Consider the following 21,453-nt stretch of genomic DNA (forward strand, 5'->3'; position numbering starts at 1 on the left):
CCATTAACAATAACTACCCCTCTGCTCTAATACCAATTTAATCATCTAATCGCTGACCAACACCTCTTGTTTCCACTCACTCCCTTTAGGATTCTCACTTCAACAATTATTCAACCCTATCAGAGCCCACAATCCATTTCATCCTACCTCCTTTCCACTGTCTTTCACTCCCTCTCATAATCTCCCTTTACAGCTCCTTACCCAGCCTAGATTTCAGGGTCCACCATTATGATCACCCTCTAATGTACACCCTAGCTGAGCACGAGCTTTCTCTAGTTGTGGCAAGTGGGGGCTACTCTTGGTTGCGGCACGCAGGCTTCCCCTTGCGGTGGCTTCTCTTGTTGTGGAGCTCAGACTCTAGGCACGCGGGCTTCAGTAGTTGTGGCACGCGGGCTTCAGCAGTTGCGGCACATGGGCTCAGTAGTTGTGGCACGTGGGCTCTAGAGCACAGGCTCAGTAGTTGTGGCACACAGTCTTAGTTGTTCCATGGCATGTGGGATCTTCCCGGACCAGGAATCAAACCTGTGTCCCCTGCCTTCGCAGGCAGATTCCCATCCACCGTGCCACCAGGGAAGTCCTCTTTCGGTCATTATAATCTACAAATTCCAAACTTGGTTAAATCCAAAATTCTGTTTACACCATACCAATGTCTGTGCAATAAAACGTTGCTGGAGTAAACAATAATCATGCTGCCTAGACTCACTTTCAACTGACGTCAAATAATCCCTTAGCGCCCCCCAGCGATCCTACTATATTCCCCTAATCCACTTATTTGCTCACTCTTCTAGATAATTATTTCCCACCTTTTCCTCTCATCTCAAACCTCTAATATGACCACACTTTCAGCTGATAATGAAGTATGAAGATAATGTCCACATGCTCCCTCCACATCTACCTATCTCCCTGCTTTTGCACCTATACACTGTGTCATCCCTCTTTTTACTCCAATGAATTACCTGTGCTCTGAAGGCCAACCCTTCACATCTGTATATATAACCTCTAACTCAACAGCCATCCAGTAATTGTGCTTTCTCCTACAATATCAACTTTTCCCTCTCTACTGGATCATACTCATATAATGTCTTGCATCTTAAAAAAAAAAAAAGCCCTCCATCAACCCTCCATTTCTCTCCAGCTACCACCCCAATGTCTGCTCCCTTTAACAGCAAAACTCCTCAAAAGAAATGTCTGAAATTACTGTTTCCATTTCTCCTCCTGGTCACTCTTGATTCAATTCAAATAAGGTTTTAGCATCCACCATTCTGAAATTACTTGTCAAGGTCATCAAAGATCTCCCTGTGGCTAATCCCAATAGTCAATTCAAGCTTTGGGCCTATTATTCAGTCTATCAGCAGTACTGACCTAGTTTATCCTTCTTGAAATGTTATCTTTACTTGGCTTCTAGGATAGCTCTCTCTCTTGGTCTAGCCTTATCTCACTAGCCACAATTTAGGCTCCTTTGCTAGTTCCTCTTCATCTCATTGCCCTGTAAATGCTAGAGTGTCCCCACAGTCAGCTTCTTCTCTTTACACTCCTTAGATAAGCTCATGCAGTCTCAAGGCTTTAAATACTGTCACTATGTTGACTATTCCTGAATTTTTAATTCAGACATCTTCCCTAACCCCTCAGTTGCCTATTTAACATATCCAACTTGGATATTTAGTAGGTATCTTAAAACTAACATGTCCAAAAACAAATTCTTGATTTCCCTAAAATCTGTTCTGTTAATCTATTCCATCTCATTGACAGCTATTCAAACCTCTAGTTGTTCAAGCCCAAACCCCTAGAATCATCATTGATTCCTCCTCTTTTTTCTCATATTCCACATCTGATTCACCAAGAAATACTGTTCACTAGACTTTAAAAATATAATGGAATCTGATTACTGTCTATCTCTTCCACTGCTACTACCCTGGTTTCAGCCACCATTATCTCGTGCCTGGATTACTATAATAGCCTAAATGACCTGTCTCTGATTTTGCTCTTGTCTCCCTAAAGTCTAGGCTCTACACAGTATATCCACTGCAGTGCCAACCACTTCTTGGTACTCTGTTTTCTTTTAACTATGCTTACTGTCCTTGTCACCAAGTGACAATGTTTAATTACTCATATGCTTATTGTCTTGTCTTCTTTCACCAGAATGAAGACTCCATGCAGCAGAAGCTTTGTTTTATTCACTCTTGTATCCTCAGCACCTAGAACAGGGTCTGGCACAGCAGGCACTCATTCAATATATATTTATAGGAGGAAGGAGAGGAGGGAATGATGGAGATTAGATTCAAACCCAGATCTGTCTGGCTCCCAAACCTCTGCTCTTCTGCTGACATAAGATTGTTCTAGGTCCAGCATTACTATTAAAGAATTTTTAAAAAGAGTCTCTTCACTTTAAAAAAGGTGTACACTAAGTTCTTTGTGTATGTCTTACACAATTTGTGCCTCATATCTCCTGTACCATTATTATTTTTTGTTAAAATGACTCACCTTTTAAACTAAAATATATGTATCTTACTACTTCATATTCCACTCTAATTGAAAAATAAAACTTGCCATAATAATTAAGTTTTAATTAGTAAAATTCAAAAATATTGATCCATATACCACCTAAAATCTCGCTGTGAACTATTTCTCATATGACTATTACACTGGAAAACAGAGAAAACCTTATCAGGGAAAATTTTTATTAAGAAATAAACCAGGGACTTCCCTGGTGGCGCAGTGGTTGAAAATCCGCCTGCCAAGGCAAGGGGCATGGGTTCGAGCCCTGGTCGGGGAGGATCCCACATGCCATGGAGCAACTGGGCCCGTGTACCAAACTACTGAGCCTGTGCTCTGGAGTCCATGAGCCACAACTACTGAGCCCACGTGCCACAGCTGCTGAGGCTCGTGCGCCTGGAGCCTGTGCTCCGCAACAAGAGGAGCCTAGAGCCTGTGGTGTGCAGGCAATGAGAGGCCTGCACACCACAGCGAAGAGTGGCCCCTGCTCGCCGCAACTAGAGAAAGCCCACACGCAGCAATGAAGACCCATCGCAGCCAAAAATAAATAAATTTAATAAAAATAAATAAATTTAAAAAAAGAAATAGAAAAAAATTAAAAGAAATAAACCAACAAATTTATTTTGACTGTAGTGGTGGTCACACGAATCTACATATGTGATAAAACACCACAGAACTTAATATGCATACACTTACATACACACAAATAAGTACATGTAAAACTGGTGAATTCTAAATTAGATTGGTGGATCGTATCAATATCAATTTCCTGGTTGTGATGTTGTATTATAGTTATGCAAGTTATTACTACTGGGGGAACTGGGTGAAGAGTATAAGAACACTCTTTGTATTATTTCTTAAAACTGCACATGAATCTATAATTTTTTTTTAAGTAAAAACAAAAGTTTAACAAACAAAAATCACAGATCTACCCTTGGCCTGGAATACAGCACCACACATCAAGAGGACTCTAGAAAATGTGACAAGTTAAATTCATAATCTAAGATTAAGTTACATAGTGACTGATAACAGGAGAAAGTATGGTGTTTAATAAATAAGTGTTCATGTATTGCTGTTTTTGGTAGTAGGAAGGGAGATTATCCTCAGCCTAGGTAACAGAAGTAAAGGCAGGGAGAATGACTGATACTCAGTCCAGTTGAGGTGTGATAAGAACTGCAGTACAACTGCAGCTTAAGGTGCCCAAGGGTTGGGGAACAAGCATGAAAAAAGGAGAAATGGCCAGAAAGGAGCAAAGAAAGGTAATTTGGGGTCAGGATTCTTCCTGGCTTTTGATATCATAAAAAAAAAATTTCTTTAATTTCATACTATTAGCAAGGAGAAACAATAGAAGATTTTCAAGTAGGGGGTGAGAGTAGGCCTACTTTACAAAGACATACAGACGTACAGGTTGGTGGTACTGTGGCAATGAAATTGTGAAGGGGAGAGATCACAGACAGAGAAGCAGCTACTTAACATTCCTAACAGAAGATGAGGTCTGAAAAGAAGTCACAGTTGGAGGCAGCTGACTTGTTGGTTCCCAAGCTGAAGAGTTAATAAAAACACAGATCATTACTAGTTTATAGGCAATATTTAAAGATAGAAGTATAGATAAGATTACTTAAAACAGTCACAAGAGGGCTTCCCTGGTGGCGCAGTGGTTGAGAGCCTGCCTGCTAATGCAGGGACACGGGTTTGAGCCCTGGTCTGGGAAGATCCCACATACCGTGGAGCAACTAGGCCCGTGAGCCACAACTACTGAGCCTGTGCGTCTGGAGCCTGTGCCCCGCAACAAGAGAGGCCGCGATAGTGAGAGGCCCGCGCAATGCGATGAAGAGTAGCCCCCACTTGCTACAACTAGAGAAAGCCCTTGCACAGAAACGAAGACCCAATACAGCAAAATAAATAAATTAATTAATTAATAAACTCCTACCCCCAACATGTTCTTAAAAAAAAAAAAAACAGTCACAAGAGAGCTGAGGGAACTCCAAGAAATATTTACATAGAAAGGACTTGCTATGGTCTGAATGCTTGTGGTCCCCTGAAATTCATATGTGGAAATCCTAATCCCCAAAGGTGATGATGGTATTAGGAGGTGAGGCTTTGCAGAGGTGAAGGCAGAATAGTGCCGTTATAAAAGAGACCTCACAGAGCTCCCAAACCCCTTCTACCAAGTAAGGGCACAGCTAAAAGTTGAAAAGTCTGCAACTCAGAAGAGGGACTTCACCAGAACCTAACCATGCCGGCATCTTTGTCTTGGACTTCAGTCTCAAGAACTGTGAGAAATAAATTTCTCTTACTTATAAGCCACCCAGTCTGTGGTATTTTGTTATAGCAGCCTGAACAGACTAAGACAGGACTGAAAAACCTGTCCTCAAAGATTAAAAAAAAAAGTCTTAGAGAAAGTATTATTACAGAAGTCTAGTTTCCAGGCAAACGGGGGTGGGTTTTATGGCATTAAATGGTGCATGTATTGTCAGACTGGCAAAAATTTTCAAAGATTGACCATGTGCCCTGTTGGTAAAAAATAAAAAGAAATGGGTAGTTTCAAATCAAATTTGAAGACATGCAAAATATACTAAGACAGAGTTTATGAAGGTTAATTTATAGTTTCACATTTTAAATGTATAAACCCTTTGACCCAGCATGTTCCCCTCTAAGAATTAACCCTATAGATATACTTTCACAATGCACAAAGATATAACTATGTGCATACGTGAGTTATCCACTGCAGCATTATTTGCAATAGTAATTAACTACCAACAGAGAAATGGATAACAAACTATAATTTACCCACACTATGGCACTAACATAGCCATTAAAAAGAAGAGGGAACCTGAACAAACCGACTTGAAGGGACATCTAAAATAGACTCCTTAGAAAAGAGAACCCTCATACACTGTTGGTGGGAATGTAAACTGGGCAGTCACTATGGAAAAGAGTATGGAGGTTCCTTAAAAAACTAAAATTAGAGTTACTATATGATCCAGCAATCCCACTCCTGGGCATATATCCAGAAAAGATGAAAACTCTAATTCAAAAAGATACATGCACTCCAATGTTTGCAGTGGTACTATTTATAATAGCCAAGACATGGAAGCAACCTAAGTGTCTATTAACGGATAAGTGGATAAAGAAGATGTGATTGATACACACACACACACACACACACACACACACACACACAATGAATGGAATGTTACTCAGCCATTAAAAAGGATGAAATATTGCCATTTGCAGCAACATGGATGGACCTAGGGATTATCATACAGAGTGAAGTAGGCCAGACAGAGAAAGACAAATACTACATGATATCACTTATATGTGGAATCCAAAAAATAATACAAATGAACTTATTTACAAAACAGAAACAGACTCACAGACAGAGAAAACAGACTTCTGGTTACTGAAAGGGAAAGAGGAGGGGGAGGGACAAATTAAGAGTAGGGGATTAACAGATACATACCACTATATATAAAATAGATAAACAATAAGGATTTACTGTATAGCACAGGGAACTACATTCAATATCTAGTAATAACCTATAATGGAAAAGAATCAGAAAAAAATATATGTATGTGTAACTGAAGAATCACTTTGCTGTACACCTGAAACATAACACTGTAAATCAACCATATTTAAATACAAATAAATAAATAAAAAATAAAGTAAAATAGACTCCTTAGGTGTGTGTATGGAAGGTGTATGTGTGGAGGGAATTACAAAAGCATATGTATATAATAATTCTAGTTCTGTTAAAAGCAGCACAACTGTTTATGTTCATGTATGCACTGCACAGGAAAAATATGGAAGAAAAGACCACATACTTCTAACAGCAATTACTCTAGTAGAAATGTGAATGGAAGGTGCTTGGCAAAGAGGATGAGGTACACTTTATACTCTGTTACACATTCAACAAGCATGCATTATTTGGGTAAGAATTTTTAAATTAACAATACAAATATAAACACAAAAAAGTTAAAGGGAAATTTTAATTGACTGGAGCTGAAATAAACTCCTAATAAACAAACAAACAAACAAAAAATGGCAACTGCCATTCTCACCCTCAATCCTGATCTACTGTCTTTTTTCACTATGGCACCACCATCCTCTCAGCTGCCTAAGTTAAAAAACCTGCGAGTCATTCTACAACCCTTCCTCTCCCTCCCTCTACTTCGTCCTTCAGTTAGTAAATATTTATCAAATGCTTTCTATGTTCCAAGAACTATTTTAGATACTGAGAAAACTACTTTATAGTTTGACAGTTACAGAAAACTGTTTGTAGTCTGTCTCAGAACAAATTTGACAAACACAAAAACAAAACTGCCAAATCAATAGCAAGTCCTCTAGCTTCAGTTTTCTAAATATCTCTGAAATCTGCCCCACAGCCTAATTTCTACTATAATTTTCATGGTTCAAATAAGAAATGATGAGGGATTAAATTCCTGCAATTCTATTCTTTCTGAATTCTTCCTCATATCCCTTTAGTCCACCTTCATACCCCTTTAGTCCACCTTCATACAGTTACTAAAGTATGTTGAACTTGTCACTCCTCTTATGGAAATTCTTTGATGGTTCTGTTATCTTCTGAATAAAAAAGAAACTCTGTGATACGCAAAGTCCTTCATGATGCCTATCTAGGTATCCTCCAGGTCCACCACTCCTCTTACCCTCCAACCCATACACACTTCATTGCTACCTAACATTCATATTTTCTCATGTCTCCCTGCATTTAAGGTGTTACTTCTGCTTAGAATTCCTTCTGCCCAGTGCTGACAAACTCCTGCACATCCTTTAAGACTCAACTCTAGAAGCCTAGGTTTTCCTCTACAGTCCCAATGCACCTCTACTACTACCCAATATCGCAACTGTTTATAGTGGCTATCTCCTTTAAGCTCCTTAACAACAGGCACCATACCTTCTACTCTCTTTAATCCTGAAGTCTACTTTAACAACTAGCATGTAAGTAGATATTTCACATCTATCTCATAAATAAAGAATGAATGAGGGACTCCCCTAATGGTGCAGTAGTTAAGAATCCACCTGCCAATGCAGGGGACAGGGGTTCAACCCTGGGAAGATCCCACATGCTGCGGAGCAACTAAGCCTGTGTGCCACAACTACTGAGCCTGCGCTCTAGAGACCACGAGCCACAACTACTGAGCCCGCATGCCACAACTACTGAAGCCCATGCACCTAGAGCCCATGCTCCACAACAAGGGAAGCCACTGCAGTGAGAAGACCACACACCACAACGAAGAGTAGCCCCCACTCACCGCAATTAGAGAAAGCCTGTGCGCAGCAACAAAGACCCAATGCAGCCAAAAATAAATAAATTAATTAATAAAAAAAGAATGAAAAAAGAAAGAATGAATAAATGACTGAGTGTTTACATAGCTGTGTCTTGAGCAAAGCATACAACCCAAGACTTAGTTTCCTCATATATAAAAAGGGGATAATCATATGTACCTCACAGGTTTGATTATCACGTTTTGATAATCATGGGAGATAAAGTTCCTACCATAGTATCTGGTATCCAGTAAATATTTAGTAAAAGTTGGCTTAACATACTTTTAAAAATTAGGTTGCATAAGCTAGCCTGGGAGCAGAACCTTATCCTTATTTCTTTGGTAACCTGCATCCTGAATTTCAAACAAACTCGGAATAGAACCTATCTGTAAGTTGGAGTCCTTCTTTACTCTCTAGCAACCAGTCTCTTCCTTGGTCAGGCTTTCCTCATGCCAGCAATACTGAACATATCATTCTCACTTTCACCTCAAGGCTTTGCTCTGCTTGTCTCTTTCGCCTAGGGTTTCATCTCCTCTCTTTTCCCCCCTTAGCTGAACTTTGTAGATACTGAAAAGTCCACAAGAAAATTCCTATATTTATTTCCTGTTTTGCTTTATTATTCCATATTGCAACTACAGATGTATTATTTATAGCTATCATGCCACCTTCCAAGTTATCAGTCTTGCAACTGTGAAGAACTATTAAGGTTTCTTGTGTATCCTGCAGTTTTCCATCTCCATTAAGAGATTACCTGATGATCCAGCAACTTGATTTCATATTCAGATTCCAAACCACACACTTCAATACTGAGTTCTCAATTACCCTGAATTCTCTGCTATTGTTTCATGAGTAATAATTAGTCTTAACTTCAACCAGACTGCAAGCTCTGAAATCCTGTCTTTGACTTCTGGTTCCCTCAACACTAAGGACAGTCTTGAGCACAAAAGCTAATAAATACTTCCAAATTAACTGCAAAAAAGACACCAAATTCTAAACAAAATTATAAATATTTTAAAGACATCTGCATGAAGACACAATTTATATTCCATTGTTGTCTACCTTCTTTAAAATTTGTATGTGGGATATTGACTAATCAATTTCTAGATACCTTGTGGGTGTGTCTGTATACTATGTATATATACATATATATAAAATATATATAATTTAGAAACTCTTTTCCCCTAGGCTCACAGAATCCTATCTTTCCAAATGTAGGATTTGTTTCAGAAGTAAAGAATCAATAATCATGATAGAAATTACAATCTTGTTTCATTATTGTTGTGATAATGTGTTTCATTTATAGGCCACTGAGGAAACAATTTGTGTTCCATTGTCATCTATCTGCTTTAAATTCTTTATGTGGGTATCAGTTAAACAAAATGGAATCTTGGATTAAGACATATGAAAATGATCTATTTCATATACAATATATATGTTGTAGAACATTAACATTGTCTGATAATTTTGATATTATATCTAAAAACACAGCAGAGGAAAGAAGCAATTTTTAAAAAAACTGGAGTCTATGTTGTATATATGTGACATGGCTCTGTGTGAAACCAGTTTTAAAGAAAATGGGCAAGAGCTACGTATTAAGTTACCTGTAATCATTCCGATCATCAGCTTTTATTCCAGGCCAATCTCTCTTCAGATATTGACTAGCCAACTTCTGGATACCCTGTTAAAAAATACATATTTAATATAATAAAATATAATATAAATTATAAAATAAGTATTGTGCTATAAAGGAAGCTCTTTTCCTTAAAATACATTACTTAGCAAATCCCATCTTTCCATATATAAATTTAATTCAGAAGTAAAGAACCAATGATAAATGGTAGAACACCATAACTTGCTTCATTATTTTCAAAGTCTTCTCTTGTCCTCATTTTTAGGAAAAAGGTGAGTATAAAGATGAGAAAATTGAAACTTAATTGAAATGCTTTCCACGTCACCAAACTATGTGACCAGCCATAAAAACGAACTACCCCGGTATATCACAGGGAACACAGCTGTCCACCTCCACAGAGCTCTGATTACTCAGCTTGACATCTCAATTTTCCATCACTCCTCTGCTGCGGCATATATTGCATTTCTGAATCCCAGCAGTCAAACTCATATACCAGGAAAGACTACAACACATTCAATTTGGAGCAGACAGATAAACACTGGCTTGTAAAATTAATGGACAAACCTTGTTGCTATTCCATACTAGTAATTTTCAAGACAGACTTTAAGAGTGTTTTTCTTTTTAAATACCATGGCACAAATCACTTAAAATGAAAAAATTAGTTTCACAAAGAAATACTCACTTATTGTTATCCATACAAACATGAACCTGGACAAAACAGAGTATCCATAATAGGTACAGGATTTTATTGGCAAGGTTAAACTACTCACTCTGAATATAGAGCATACTACTTTTAGAAGGAAACATATGCGGTTCCCTAACACTGTAACAGGGTCCAATGTAATGGATCAGAAATCATTAACTTTGGGATATTCTATATATGCAACTTTAAAAAGAACAAATAAAATGCTGAGATGAAGAACAATCACATTAACTGACTGCCTACTTTAAGCAGAAGCTGCTTAAGTAAAATCAGTGGTGCATTCTATACATGGTACCTTTCTACTAAGGTCTGCTGCCAAATCAATTTGGCTTAATTAAATCCATTGTTGAATGTTTCTGTTTACCATTATTTCAATGAGCCCAAAGGGGAGCAGGAACTACAGAGAAGCTCCTTTGAATCTCGAGTTCCTTTTGAATTTGGCAATAGTTTGGTTTCACTATTTTCAGGTCCTATGTATTCTGAAAACTCACATATAACTGCATATCCACAATACTTCCACTTACATACCTTGCACTTTGGGGAATACAATTACTTAGTCTTCCCTGAATACGTACAGAATTTTTTTTTCACTTCTGTATCTTGTTCACACCGTTCTTTATTTGTATGAAATCTCTTCCCACCACTCCCATTCCTACCAGTGGAGTTCTTGCTGCCCCTCCTTTAAACTGATTTTTAAATTTCCGAACACAAAATATTCAAAAGTATATAAAGAAAAATGTGGAAAGTTTAAATGCCTAAGTGTTTGGTTTCATTTCATTAAAAGAGGATAGTTTAGGGCTTCCCTGGTGGCGCAGTGGTTGGGAGTCCGCCTGCCGATGCAGGGGATGCGGGTTCGTGCCCCAGTCCGGGAGGATCCCACATGCCACGGAGCGGCTGGGCCCGTGGGCCATGGCCGCTGAGCCTGCGCGTCCGGAGCCTGTGCTCCGCAGCGGGAGAGGCTGCAGCAGTGGGAGGCCTGCGTACCGCAAAAAAAAAAAAAAAAAGAGAATAGTTTATCATTATTTCTGCATTTATTAGCTTGAATTCTTTTTTAAAGAACTATCCCTCCTGGACTGTTTGGGTATGCTGAGGTACAGTTCTCAGAGGAAAGGCAAGATAAATACTTGACTGTCCAGTTTTGGTCCAAAAGTGAACAATGAATTTTTAAAGTAACATTATGAACTCACATATTTTGAATAATGGATGTGTTTCAATCTACTGCAGTCACAATTCTCTTGATGCTCCAAATGCTACATCTGTGGTCAGTGGGAGCTCCTCCAAGTTGGCTCCCATATCATGACCCCAATAGACTTTAATAATTTCTTTGTTTTCTTTTACAGTCCCTATTCCAGATCTGCAGTAAGCTAGTTTTCCAAGGAATTCTGATTGCTTTCAGAGAGAAACCATATTTAGAGACCACAATCTAGGTACTTCCTTATCCTTTTGGTCTTACTTTGTATCTTTCTCTAAGAGGGCTTTCCTAATCACTGTATACAAAGTAGCTCACGCTTCAGTCAGTTGCTCTCTCTCTCATCAGCCTACTGTATTCATAATCCTTATACATTGTTACTGTCTGGTTTAAATATGCTTTGCCTATTTGCTGACTATAAGCTCCATCAGGTACAGATCTTGTCTTTTTCTTTCTTTCTTTTTTCTTTTTAATCACTATGTCTCCAGGCTATAGCAAAGAGCCTAGTATTTAGCTGATACCAACAATGTTCCCTGATTGCACGAATAAATGCCACCTACATTATTCCATTTCTAATGTATAACACTCAAACTCCTTTTGTGTTTTTGCCATTCTGAGTTAGAAATGTTTAGATCAAAATTTCTCTGGTTCCCTAATTTTCATATACTCAAATAAAAAAAATGTATCAGATTTCTAAGATTATGACCAGATGGTTTTTATACAATAAATAAATAAGTTCCTTAGTAAAATTATAGTCAAATTTGACCATCTCCATTACTGAAAGGGAATATATGTGTAAGATACTCTGAAGCAATGAAAAAAGTTTATTCCATATTTAGAAGGCAGTACATATTAATTTTTATGAAGATTCAAGTAAGTTAAGATCCCTGAATTCAAAGAACTCATAATATGTAGACAGGAATAGGAAGCATACAGCATAAAATGGGAGGCAATGGATGGGTTGCCAAATAAGTGGTAATATGTGATACAAGTACCCAGAGGAGGAAAGGATCATCTGATATGTTCTTAACAAATTTACATCTCAATAATATGATAGTGACTTTTTCAGTTTAATAACTGCTAAAGTGGTTGCAGAACAATTTTTATAGAGCATGGGATATGATAGGAGCCTCAGATTATGAGAAGGACTAAGAGGGCAGAATGACAGCACTGTAAATTTATATAAAACAAGTGAACTTACTAACGAGCATCTCAACACACTTATTTCTCTTAATTCTGTTAGTCCCTGTTATAACTACAGAGAAATTGGACGCTTAGAACATACAAAATTTACTTAAAGTCACAGTTAAGTTTGAATTAGAATCTAGTTAAGTTTGAATTAGAATCCCTAGTTATCATTCTAAATCTGCCCACAAAATGACTGTAGATTTTATATAATTCTTTTAAAATTTTTGAAATTACTTCAACTTGTTATTTTTGTGCATTATAAGTTACAAGAGCAATTTCTAGAGCTCTAAACCACAATGTTGAACTGTACTAAATTGAATGGAGTGCTTCAGAGATGAGATGAGGGATTCATGAAATAGACAAAACAGTGAGATCTTTAGATGAAAGACTTTATTCAAGTTAGTTCAGAGAGACAGGAATCATGGCTTCTGTGTGCTCCATGCAGCTGTTCAAGATCTAATCTGCATGGATGCTCAAGAAATACTCCATGGCCCTTATAAGAAAGGTCCTAAATAACACTTCATGCTTCTGAAAGCATTCTATACTTAATTGGTTTACCTTTTACATTATGCTTAAAGCTACATCTTATGAATAAAAGGTTTACTTGTATAGAAAGTAAAATCTACCACAAGTAAATGGCTAAGGAAGATAAATCCATGGCTAATTTTTTTTTAAATGGTTTTTTTTTTTTTTGGAATCACTTCCCTGGCCCACAACATTACTTTACATTACATTACTCTTTAAAACTGATGCATTAGATATAATATTTATATTTACATAGGTATCACTAATACATAATGTTGATTTGATTTCCAATACAGTTTACTCTGGAGCAGTGGTTTCTATAAAAATGTACTATCAATATACTCTTTGCAACATCCAATAATATCCCATTCCAACTTTTGAAAAAGCCATCAGTGTTTGATTTAAGACTTGCCTTGTTTCACCTCTCAATAACACTTGCTATATTGCTCTAACAAGTGAAGCAACACAAAGACAGACACTGTTCAATAGACACTGGGAAATGGACTGATGGCTTAACCTTTTGCCCATTTACCACAGAAAGCTGAGCAGAAGTGTGCCCCATGGATCTCACACAGGTTATTCTGTATCCATTTTTTACCGCTAACATACAGAGAAACTAATATTTAAATTTTATAAGGATATGACATCAGATGGCACTTCAAAATTATAGGAAGCCATGTTACGTAATATACTATACCTTTTTGTCATGAAATTCCCAACATTATGTAAATGACTTTTAAAAATTAAAGTCCACTGCATAAGTTGGATACTTCTCAAACTGATGTAAATTATACAATGATTATAAATTATACAATGTCTTAACTATTCTAAAATTAATAGTAATAGAGAACTTCACATCCCCCCTTAAGCAAAGTTTTGAAATATTTTCCATTGTCTTGTACAGCACATAATTGAAGTTAAGGTAAAAAAAATCAATATATTATTTTAAATTACATAATAAATTGTCTTTACTTACTTTTCTATTCATTTCATGATAAAATGAGGTATTAATCTCATGTTACATATTAAATATGTATTTAGAGATTTTTCCTTTTATCAAAAATAAAGATTAATTTTGTTTAAATTTAGCTATGTAAGAAAAAACAAGTTCTAATGACATATTAAATGACCTATTTGATTTGAGGACCAAACAGAATAAAAAAGAGATGAAATTTAACACTCACCCATGATAAAAATTCTGAAGAAACTAGTAGCAGAAGCAAACTTCCTTAAGCTAATAAAGGGTATATACAAAAAGCCTACAGTTATTGGGACTTCCCTGGTGGTCCAGTGGTTAAGTATCTGCCTTCCAGTGGAGGGGATGCAGGTTCAATCCCTGGAGGGAGAACTAAGATCCCACACACTGCAGGGCAACTGGAGCTGGCAACTCCCACGTGCTCTGGAGCTGATGTGCCACAACTAGAGACCCCATGTGCCGCAACCACTGAGCCCGTGTGCTCTGGAGCCTGCCTGCTACTAAGGAGAAGCCCGCAAGCCGCAACAAAGAGCCCACGCGCCACAACAAAAGATCCCGTGTGCTGCAACTAAGACCTGATGCAGGCAAATAAATTAATTAATTAATTAAAAAATAACAAATGATTACATTAAAAAAAAGAAGTCTAGAGTTAACATACTTCTAATGGAAAGTGAATGCTTTCCCCCTAAGACTGGGAATAAGGCAAGGATGCCCCCTCTCACCAGTCCTTTACAACATTGTATTTGTAGTCCCACTTAGTACAAAAAGGCAAGAAAAAGAAGTAAAAGGTATACAAATTGGAGAGGAAGAAATAAAACTACTTCCATTCACAGATGACATGATTGTCTATGTAGAAAACCCCAAAGAATCTACAAAAAAAAACCAAAACAAAACCGAAAAACCCTCCTGGAACTAATAAGTTTAGCAAGGTTGCAAGATACAAGGTCAACATATAAAACTCAATTGTTCTCCTATGCACCTGCAATGAACAATTGGAATTTGAAACTTTAAAAAAAAATTAGGATAGCACTGGGGGGAAAAAGAAATACTCAGGTATAAATCTAACAAAATATTAATATGTGTAAGAACTGTATGTGGAAAACTCCAAAACACTGATGAAAAAAATCCAAGAAAACCTCATGTTAATGGATTAGAAGAGTTCACATTGTTAAGAAATTCAAATCAAAATTCCAGAAAGTTTTTTTGTAGATATCAAAAGACTGATTTTAAAATGCATATGGAAAGGTAAAGGTACTAAAATAGCCAAAATAATTCTGAAAAACAAGAACAAAGTCAGAGAACTCACATTACAAGTTCAAGGCTAATTACTATACTATAATGTTACAGTGTAGTACTGGCAAAAGAATGGACACATAGCTCAATGGAACAGAAGAGAGCCCCAAAATAGATCTATGCAAATATAGTAAATTGATTTTTCACAAAGTACAAAGGCAATTAGATGGAGAAAGGATAGTCTGTATCGATAAATGGTGCAGGAACAATTGGATAACCATATGCCAAAAAATGAACATTAACACTTATCTCATAACTTACACAAAAATTAACCCAAAACAGTTCATAGACCTAAATGTAAAGTACATAAGTACAAAACATGCAGGAGAACACAAAGGAAAATCTCTTTGACCTCTGACAAAGAGTTTCTGCATACAACACCAAAAGCAAGATACATGAAGGAAAAAATGATAATTTGAACTTTATTAGAATTAAATTCTTTCCTTTAGGAAAGACACTGTTAAGAGAATGAAGGAAAAAAAAAAAAACAAGATGCAGACTAGGAAAAATACACACATATCACATAACTGATAAAGGACTTGTATCCAGAATATATACAGAGCTCTTAAAACTCAACAGTAAAGAGAAAACCAACCCAATTTTTAAAATGAGCAAAAGATCTGAACACACACTTCATCAAGAAGATGTAAGGATGGCAAATAAGCATATGAAAAATGCTGAACATCACTTGTCATTATGGAAATGCAGATTAAAACAACAATGAGATACCACTACATACCTATTAGAATAGCTCCTTGAGCTATTCCAAAAAAATACTACACTATCAAATGTTAGTGAGAATGCAGAGCCACAGGACACGCCTGTGCTGGTGGAAATGTAAAATGGTACAACCACTCTGTAAAACAATTTGGAAATTTCTTATAAAATTAACACAGACTTCCCATATGACTCAGCAATAGCACTCCTAAGTATTTAGCCAACTGATGTCCACAAAACCCTGCACACAAATGTTTCTAGCAGCTTTATTCATGAAAGTGGAAGCAGCCAAGGTGTCCCTCAATAGGTGAACAGTTAAACAAAATATGGTACATCATTAGAATAGAGTACTATTCAGTAATAAAAGCTATTAATTTACACAACTTTTTTTTTTTGGCCGTGCCACACGGCAGGCAGGATCTTAGTTCCCCAACCAGGGATTGAACCCACACCCCCTGCAGTGGAAGTGCAGAGTCTTAACCACTGAACCACCAGGGAAGTCCTGGATAAATCTTAACTTCATTTTGCCAAGTGGAAAAGAGCCAAATCCAAGAGTTATGTACCTTGTGAAATAAAAGAAAATATTTATGTGTTGGTCTCTGTTCCTAGCACAGAGCTCATAAAACTTTTGTAAATAGCGGTGCTAGGAGAATTTTGTTCTAGCATTTAGTCTTTGACCCCAGTTCATGACAGAGTTCCTAAGTCCCAATTATTTTCCTGGGTGATAGCAGTGTCTTTTGTTCTAATGAGGTGATTCTTTTGGTGGGCTCCTGGATAAGGGCTGGTCACCAGAAATACCAAGCCATATTCTTGGAATTTCTAGCCCTGTTTCTTAATCTCCAGAGAGGAGAAAGGGGCTAGACATGGAGTTAATAATTGATCACACCCACATGATGAAGCCTCCATAAAAACCCCAGAAGTACGGGGTACAGAGCTTCCAGGCTGGTGAATACATAGACGTGGTAGGAAAGTGGCACACCCAGAGAAGGCATGGAAGCCCTACACCCCTTCCTACATACTTGTCCTATGCATCTCTTCCATCTGGCTGTTTCTGAGTTATATTCCCACTTAGAAGACTATTGCAGGAGAGGATTCTGGGAAGATGGCAAAGTAGCAAGCACCAGGATTCTGTTTCCCAACACAGACAACAGATTCAATGACAGAATCTGTCTCACATAACTATTTTGGAACTCTGAAGTCTTTTTAAAGGCTGTAACTTCCAGAGAAAGGCTTGGATATTAAACAAAGTTAATTTCAACCAATTTCTCTACTTAGCTCAGCAGCAGTTACCCCCCACCTCCCCGTCCAGTGGCAAGCAGCCATGAACTTGTTCCTGTAGCAGCCTGCATGCAGCTTGCAGGAGACACCGTGGGCAATAAGGGCCCGTCCTCCAAATATCAGGGATCTGTGCTCTGATCACTGATTGCTGCTTCTGATCAAGGATGTGGAGACACAAGGTGCAGACACAGGTAGATGGCCATTGCTGAACCCTTATTCGCCAATGAAGAAAAGTGAACAAAGGCTAAGGAACCTTTGGGCCACCAACAAGTGGACCAATATATGCACTGTGGGAGTCCTAGAAGGAGAATAGAGAAAGGGACAGTGAGATTATACAAATAATGGTCAAAAACTTCCCCAATCTGACAAAAAACAAGAATATAAACAGCCAAGAAGCACAACAAATTCTAAGTAGGATGAACTCAGAGACCCACACTGAGACACATTATAATCAATCTGTCAAAACCTAAAGACAAAAAGAATCCTGAAAGCAGCAAGAGAAAAGCAAATAGCCACATACAAGGTATCTTCAATAAGATCATCAGCAGAGTTTTCAACAGAAATTTAGGAGGGCAGAAAACAGTGGGTCCATATATTCACAGTGCTAAAAGAAAAAAACCTGTCAATTGAAAATCCTATATGCAGCAAAACTGTCCTTCAAAAGTGAGGGAGATATTAAAATATGCTCAGATAAACAAAAGCTGAGGGAGTTCCTGACTACTAGACCTGCCCTGTAAGAAATGCTCAAGGGAATCTTGAAGGTGAAATGAAAGGACACTAGACAGTAACTTGAAGCAGTATGAAGAAATAAAGATCTCACTAATGGTAAATATATGGGCAACTATAAAAGCTAGTATTATCGTAACAGTGGTTTGTAACCCCACTTTCTGTTTTCTACTTGGTTTAAGAGACTATACATTTCTTTAAAAAACTGTTAGTCCAAAAGCTAGTGTTATTGTAACTTTGTTTTGTAACTCCACATACTGTTTTTTATATAATATGAAACTAATGCATAAAAAATTTTAGTTTATGTCTTTGGATACATAATATAAAAAAACATAATTCTGTCCTATCAATAAATGAAAAGGTTAGGGATGAAGCTGTAAAGGAGCAGAGTTTTTGTAATGCTTCTGAAGTTAAGCTGGTGTAAATTCAAATTAGAGTCTTACAACTTTAGAATGTTAAATATAACCACAAAGAATATACGCAAAAGGAAGAAGAAAATTAAAACATTCCACTACGAAAACTCAACACAAAAGTGACAATAATGCAACATGACAAAGCAGTACATTCTTACTTTAAATGCAAATAGATTAAAGTCTCCAATCGAAAGGCAGAGAGATTGGCAGAATAGATTAAAAATCATGATCCAACTATATGCTGTCTACAAGAGACTCTTTAGATCCAAAGAAGACTATTGCAGCAGTATTCTGGCAGAGATGATGAGGGTTTGAACTGCGGTGGAGACACTGGGGATAGAGAGAACCAAACTGATTTATAAAGGTATCTGGCAGGGAAAAACTGACATGATTGGTAATGGTCTAGCTATGGAAGAGATAAGAAGGAAGAAGACAACAAAGATGACCCTTTGGGTTTTGGCTTTATACAAATGGACAGATGATGGTATGTCCCCCAGGGATGAATACACTGGTAGGCTATTTAATTGCAGAAAGGGTTGTTGGATTATAATACAAATGATACTAGGTTTAGCAGAAGTATAAGAGGAGAAGGCACTCTCTCTCCTAAAGTGAGAGATGTCAGGAAAACCTATATAAACTTAAGTACATTGGAACTGGATCTGAAAGAGCAAATAGGAATTTGAGCAACTGAGAAAGGAAGAGGGAGTTCCAGGGTTTGGCATAACTTAGGTGAAAAAAATTCGTGATGAAAAAATAGTAGGGAAAATGTGGGAGAAGGGTTGGTGGGGTAAATTTTTTACTTCTAAGCATCCAACTTGTTCCTTGAAGCTTACACTTACACTTATATAGTGAATTCTTCTTTAGTGCTCAGGGGTTAACTACTCTCAAAGAAGTTTTCCATGAAGTTATTCTCGTTCTTTAAGAAAGACCCTCCAATATCTTTCGTTTACTCAATTCAGAGTAAAAGCACCACCGTTACTACCATCCAGCTTAAAATAGAATCACAGGGCTTCCCTGGTGGCACAGTGGTTGAGAGTCCGCCTGCCGATGCACTGGACACGGACATTTAAAAAGATGTTTCCTTGGAGAGTTATGGTCCTAATAATAACTGGAATAAGTTAATTTACTGTGCTTACACAAAACTCACAGTGTTTCCCTTAATATACAAAAGACGTATGGAAGTTATCTGCCTGAAATATTCTTAGTTCTCCACTGAATGCTGCTATTACAACAGTTTAATGAGAAAGTATGTGCAAAAATCGTGTTGGACTTAAACAGAGAGAACATGTTAAATGTCCAGTTTATATAATGCTGTTGCCAATAGGACTGTATAACTTGGAAGTTTGTTTAGTAAAATGTATCTTCCTTTTAGGAGGCAAAAGGCCAAATCTACCTGATGTTAAATGCCAGTTATTTAATAATTTTCAAGTTCACTTCAACCATTTCCCCCCGCTCCAGATAGTCTTGTTTATGCCTACAGAGTTCTTCCATTTATTTCCAAAGCAATTTATATGCAAGCTTTAATCAAGAGAAAACCCTACTGACTAAAAGGCTTACCTCTCCTATTTCAATAGTTTTTACTTCATTTTCCATTTTTCAGTAGATTGTTTAACCACAAAATGATGGTTATACTTTTTTGAATGTTTTTTCTTTCCCCCACATTTTGAGAATTTTTCTTTTCACATTGCTGGAAGCTTTTAGTAAGAAAAACAGTAGTTTTTACTGTGTGTTACAGTCATCTTCCAATAAAGATTAATATTATTTGTTGTCAAAAAACAAATTTGGGGGATTTATTTTATAATATTTAAAACATTATCAACTGGAAAACAAATGATGACACAGATTTTTAGAGCAAAATATACTAAATTTTGGCTTATTTAGAATATTAAAGAGTCACTAGACATCATTAAAATTGTGTTCTTACTCCATTTTTAAAATTAAAGTTAGATTTCAAGGCTTGGATTAGCTGATATCTATTTGTAAGCTTCTAACTGAAGGGTTTTATTGAGGGGAAAAACAAACTAGTTGCTGTTGTTTTAAACAGTAAGTGTTATATTAGTCAGCATGATTGAACTGTCCACTTGATCTCAAAGACAGCTGTAAAAGCAGTTCCTCTTTCAAGCAGAAACTGGAATGTAGCAAATCAGCAAGCAAATAATTTCATGAGCTGGACCCTTATTTATCTTAAAATAGAAGGGGGCATTCCAGAAGAAACAGACAAAATGTGACTGAACATTCAAGGCAAATGAGAGCCATTTTTCCTCATTTCTCTTGTTAAATGGAAAACATAACTAGTCATTAGAGTTAATATTTGAGTACTTACTATTTGCACTCAACTAACATTTAAAGCCACCACCTTATGCAGTAGATGCAACGGAAGTTTTAAAAGCCTAAGTAATTTGTATAAGATCACGTAGCTAGTTAAGCCTGGGTTCAAAACCAGATCTTCTTTCAAAGTTTAAAACACTTTCTGAGCACTCAACTCACTCTGATATAACCACAGACTATCTCAAACCACTATATATTTTGGCTAAGGGATGTCTGTAAGTTCTTTAAAGGACAGGGCTATAAAAATCTAGCACAGTTCAGTCTTTGCTCAGTAAATAAATGCTGAACCGAATCATTAACCATTTTGGTGAACAAATAAACACATACATTTTTAAATTAATAGAGTTTTATTTAAGAGCAATTTTAGGTTTACAGAAAACCTGAGCAAAAAGTAGAGTTCCCATATACTCCCCTGCTCCATAAGACTGTCCTAATATTAACATCTTGCATTAGTGTAATACACGTGTTACAACTGATGAAACAACACATTGACACATTATTAACCGAAGGCCACAGTTTACATTAGGACTCACCGTTTGTGTTGTACAGTTCTATGAGTTTTGACAGATGCACAATGTTATGTATCCACCACTGCATTATCATAATAATAATTTCACTGCTTTAAAACTACCCTGTGCGCCACCTATTCATCTTCCCTTCATCCTCCTCCCTCCCAACCTCTGGCAAACACCAATCTTTTTACCATCT

At 37.0% G+C, this 21,453-nt stretch overlaps 1 protein-coding gene across 3 annotated transcripts in view; it reads right to left on the minus strand.

Annotated features, from left to right (window-relative positions):
- Window positions 1-21,453, minus strand: part of FCHSD2 (FCH and double SH3 domains 2) — a 309,212-nt gene that overhangs the window by 163,340 nt on the left and 124,419 nt on the right. For all 3 annotated transcript variants that reach the window (XM_024753308.1, XM_024753309.1, XM_024753307.1), the window contains exon 4: window positions 9,381-9,457. In XM_024753308.1, coding sequence (XP_024609076.1) covers window positions 9,381-9,457 — 77 coding nt within the window. The remainder of the gene's footprint in view (window positions 1-9,380; window positions 9,458-21,453) is intronic.

Source organism: Neophocaena asiaeorientalis, unplaced genomic scaffold (genome assembly GCF_003031525.2).
Source record: "Neophocaena asiaeorientalis asiaeorientalis breed wild unplaced genomic scaffold, Neophocaena_asiaeorientalis_V1.1 scaffold618, whole genome shotgun sequence".
Classification (NCBI taxonomy): Eukaryota; Metazoa; Chordata; class Mammalia; order Artiodactyla; family Phocoenidae; genus Neophocaena; species Neophocaena asiaeorientalis.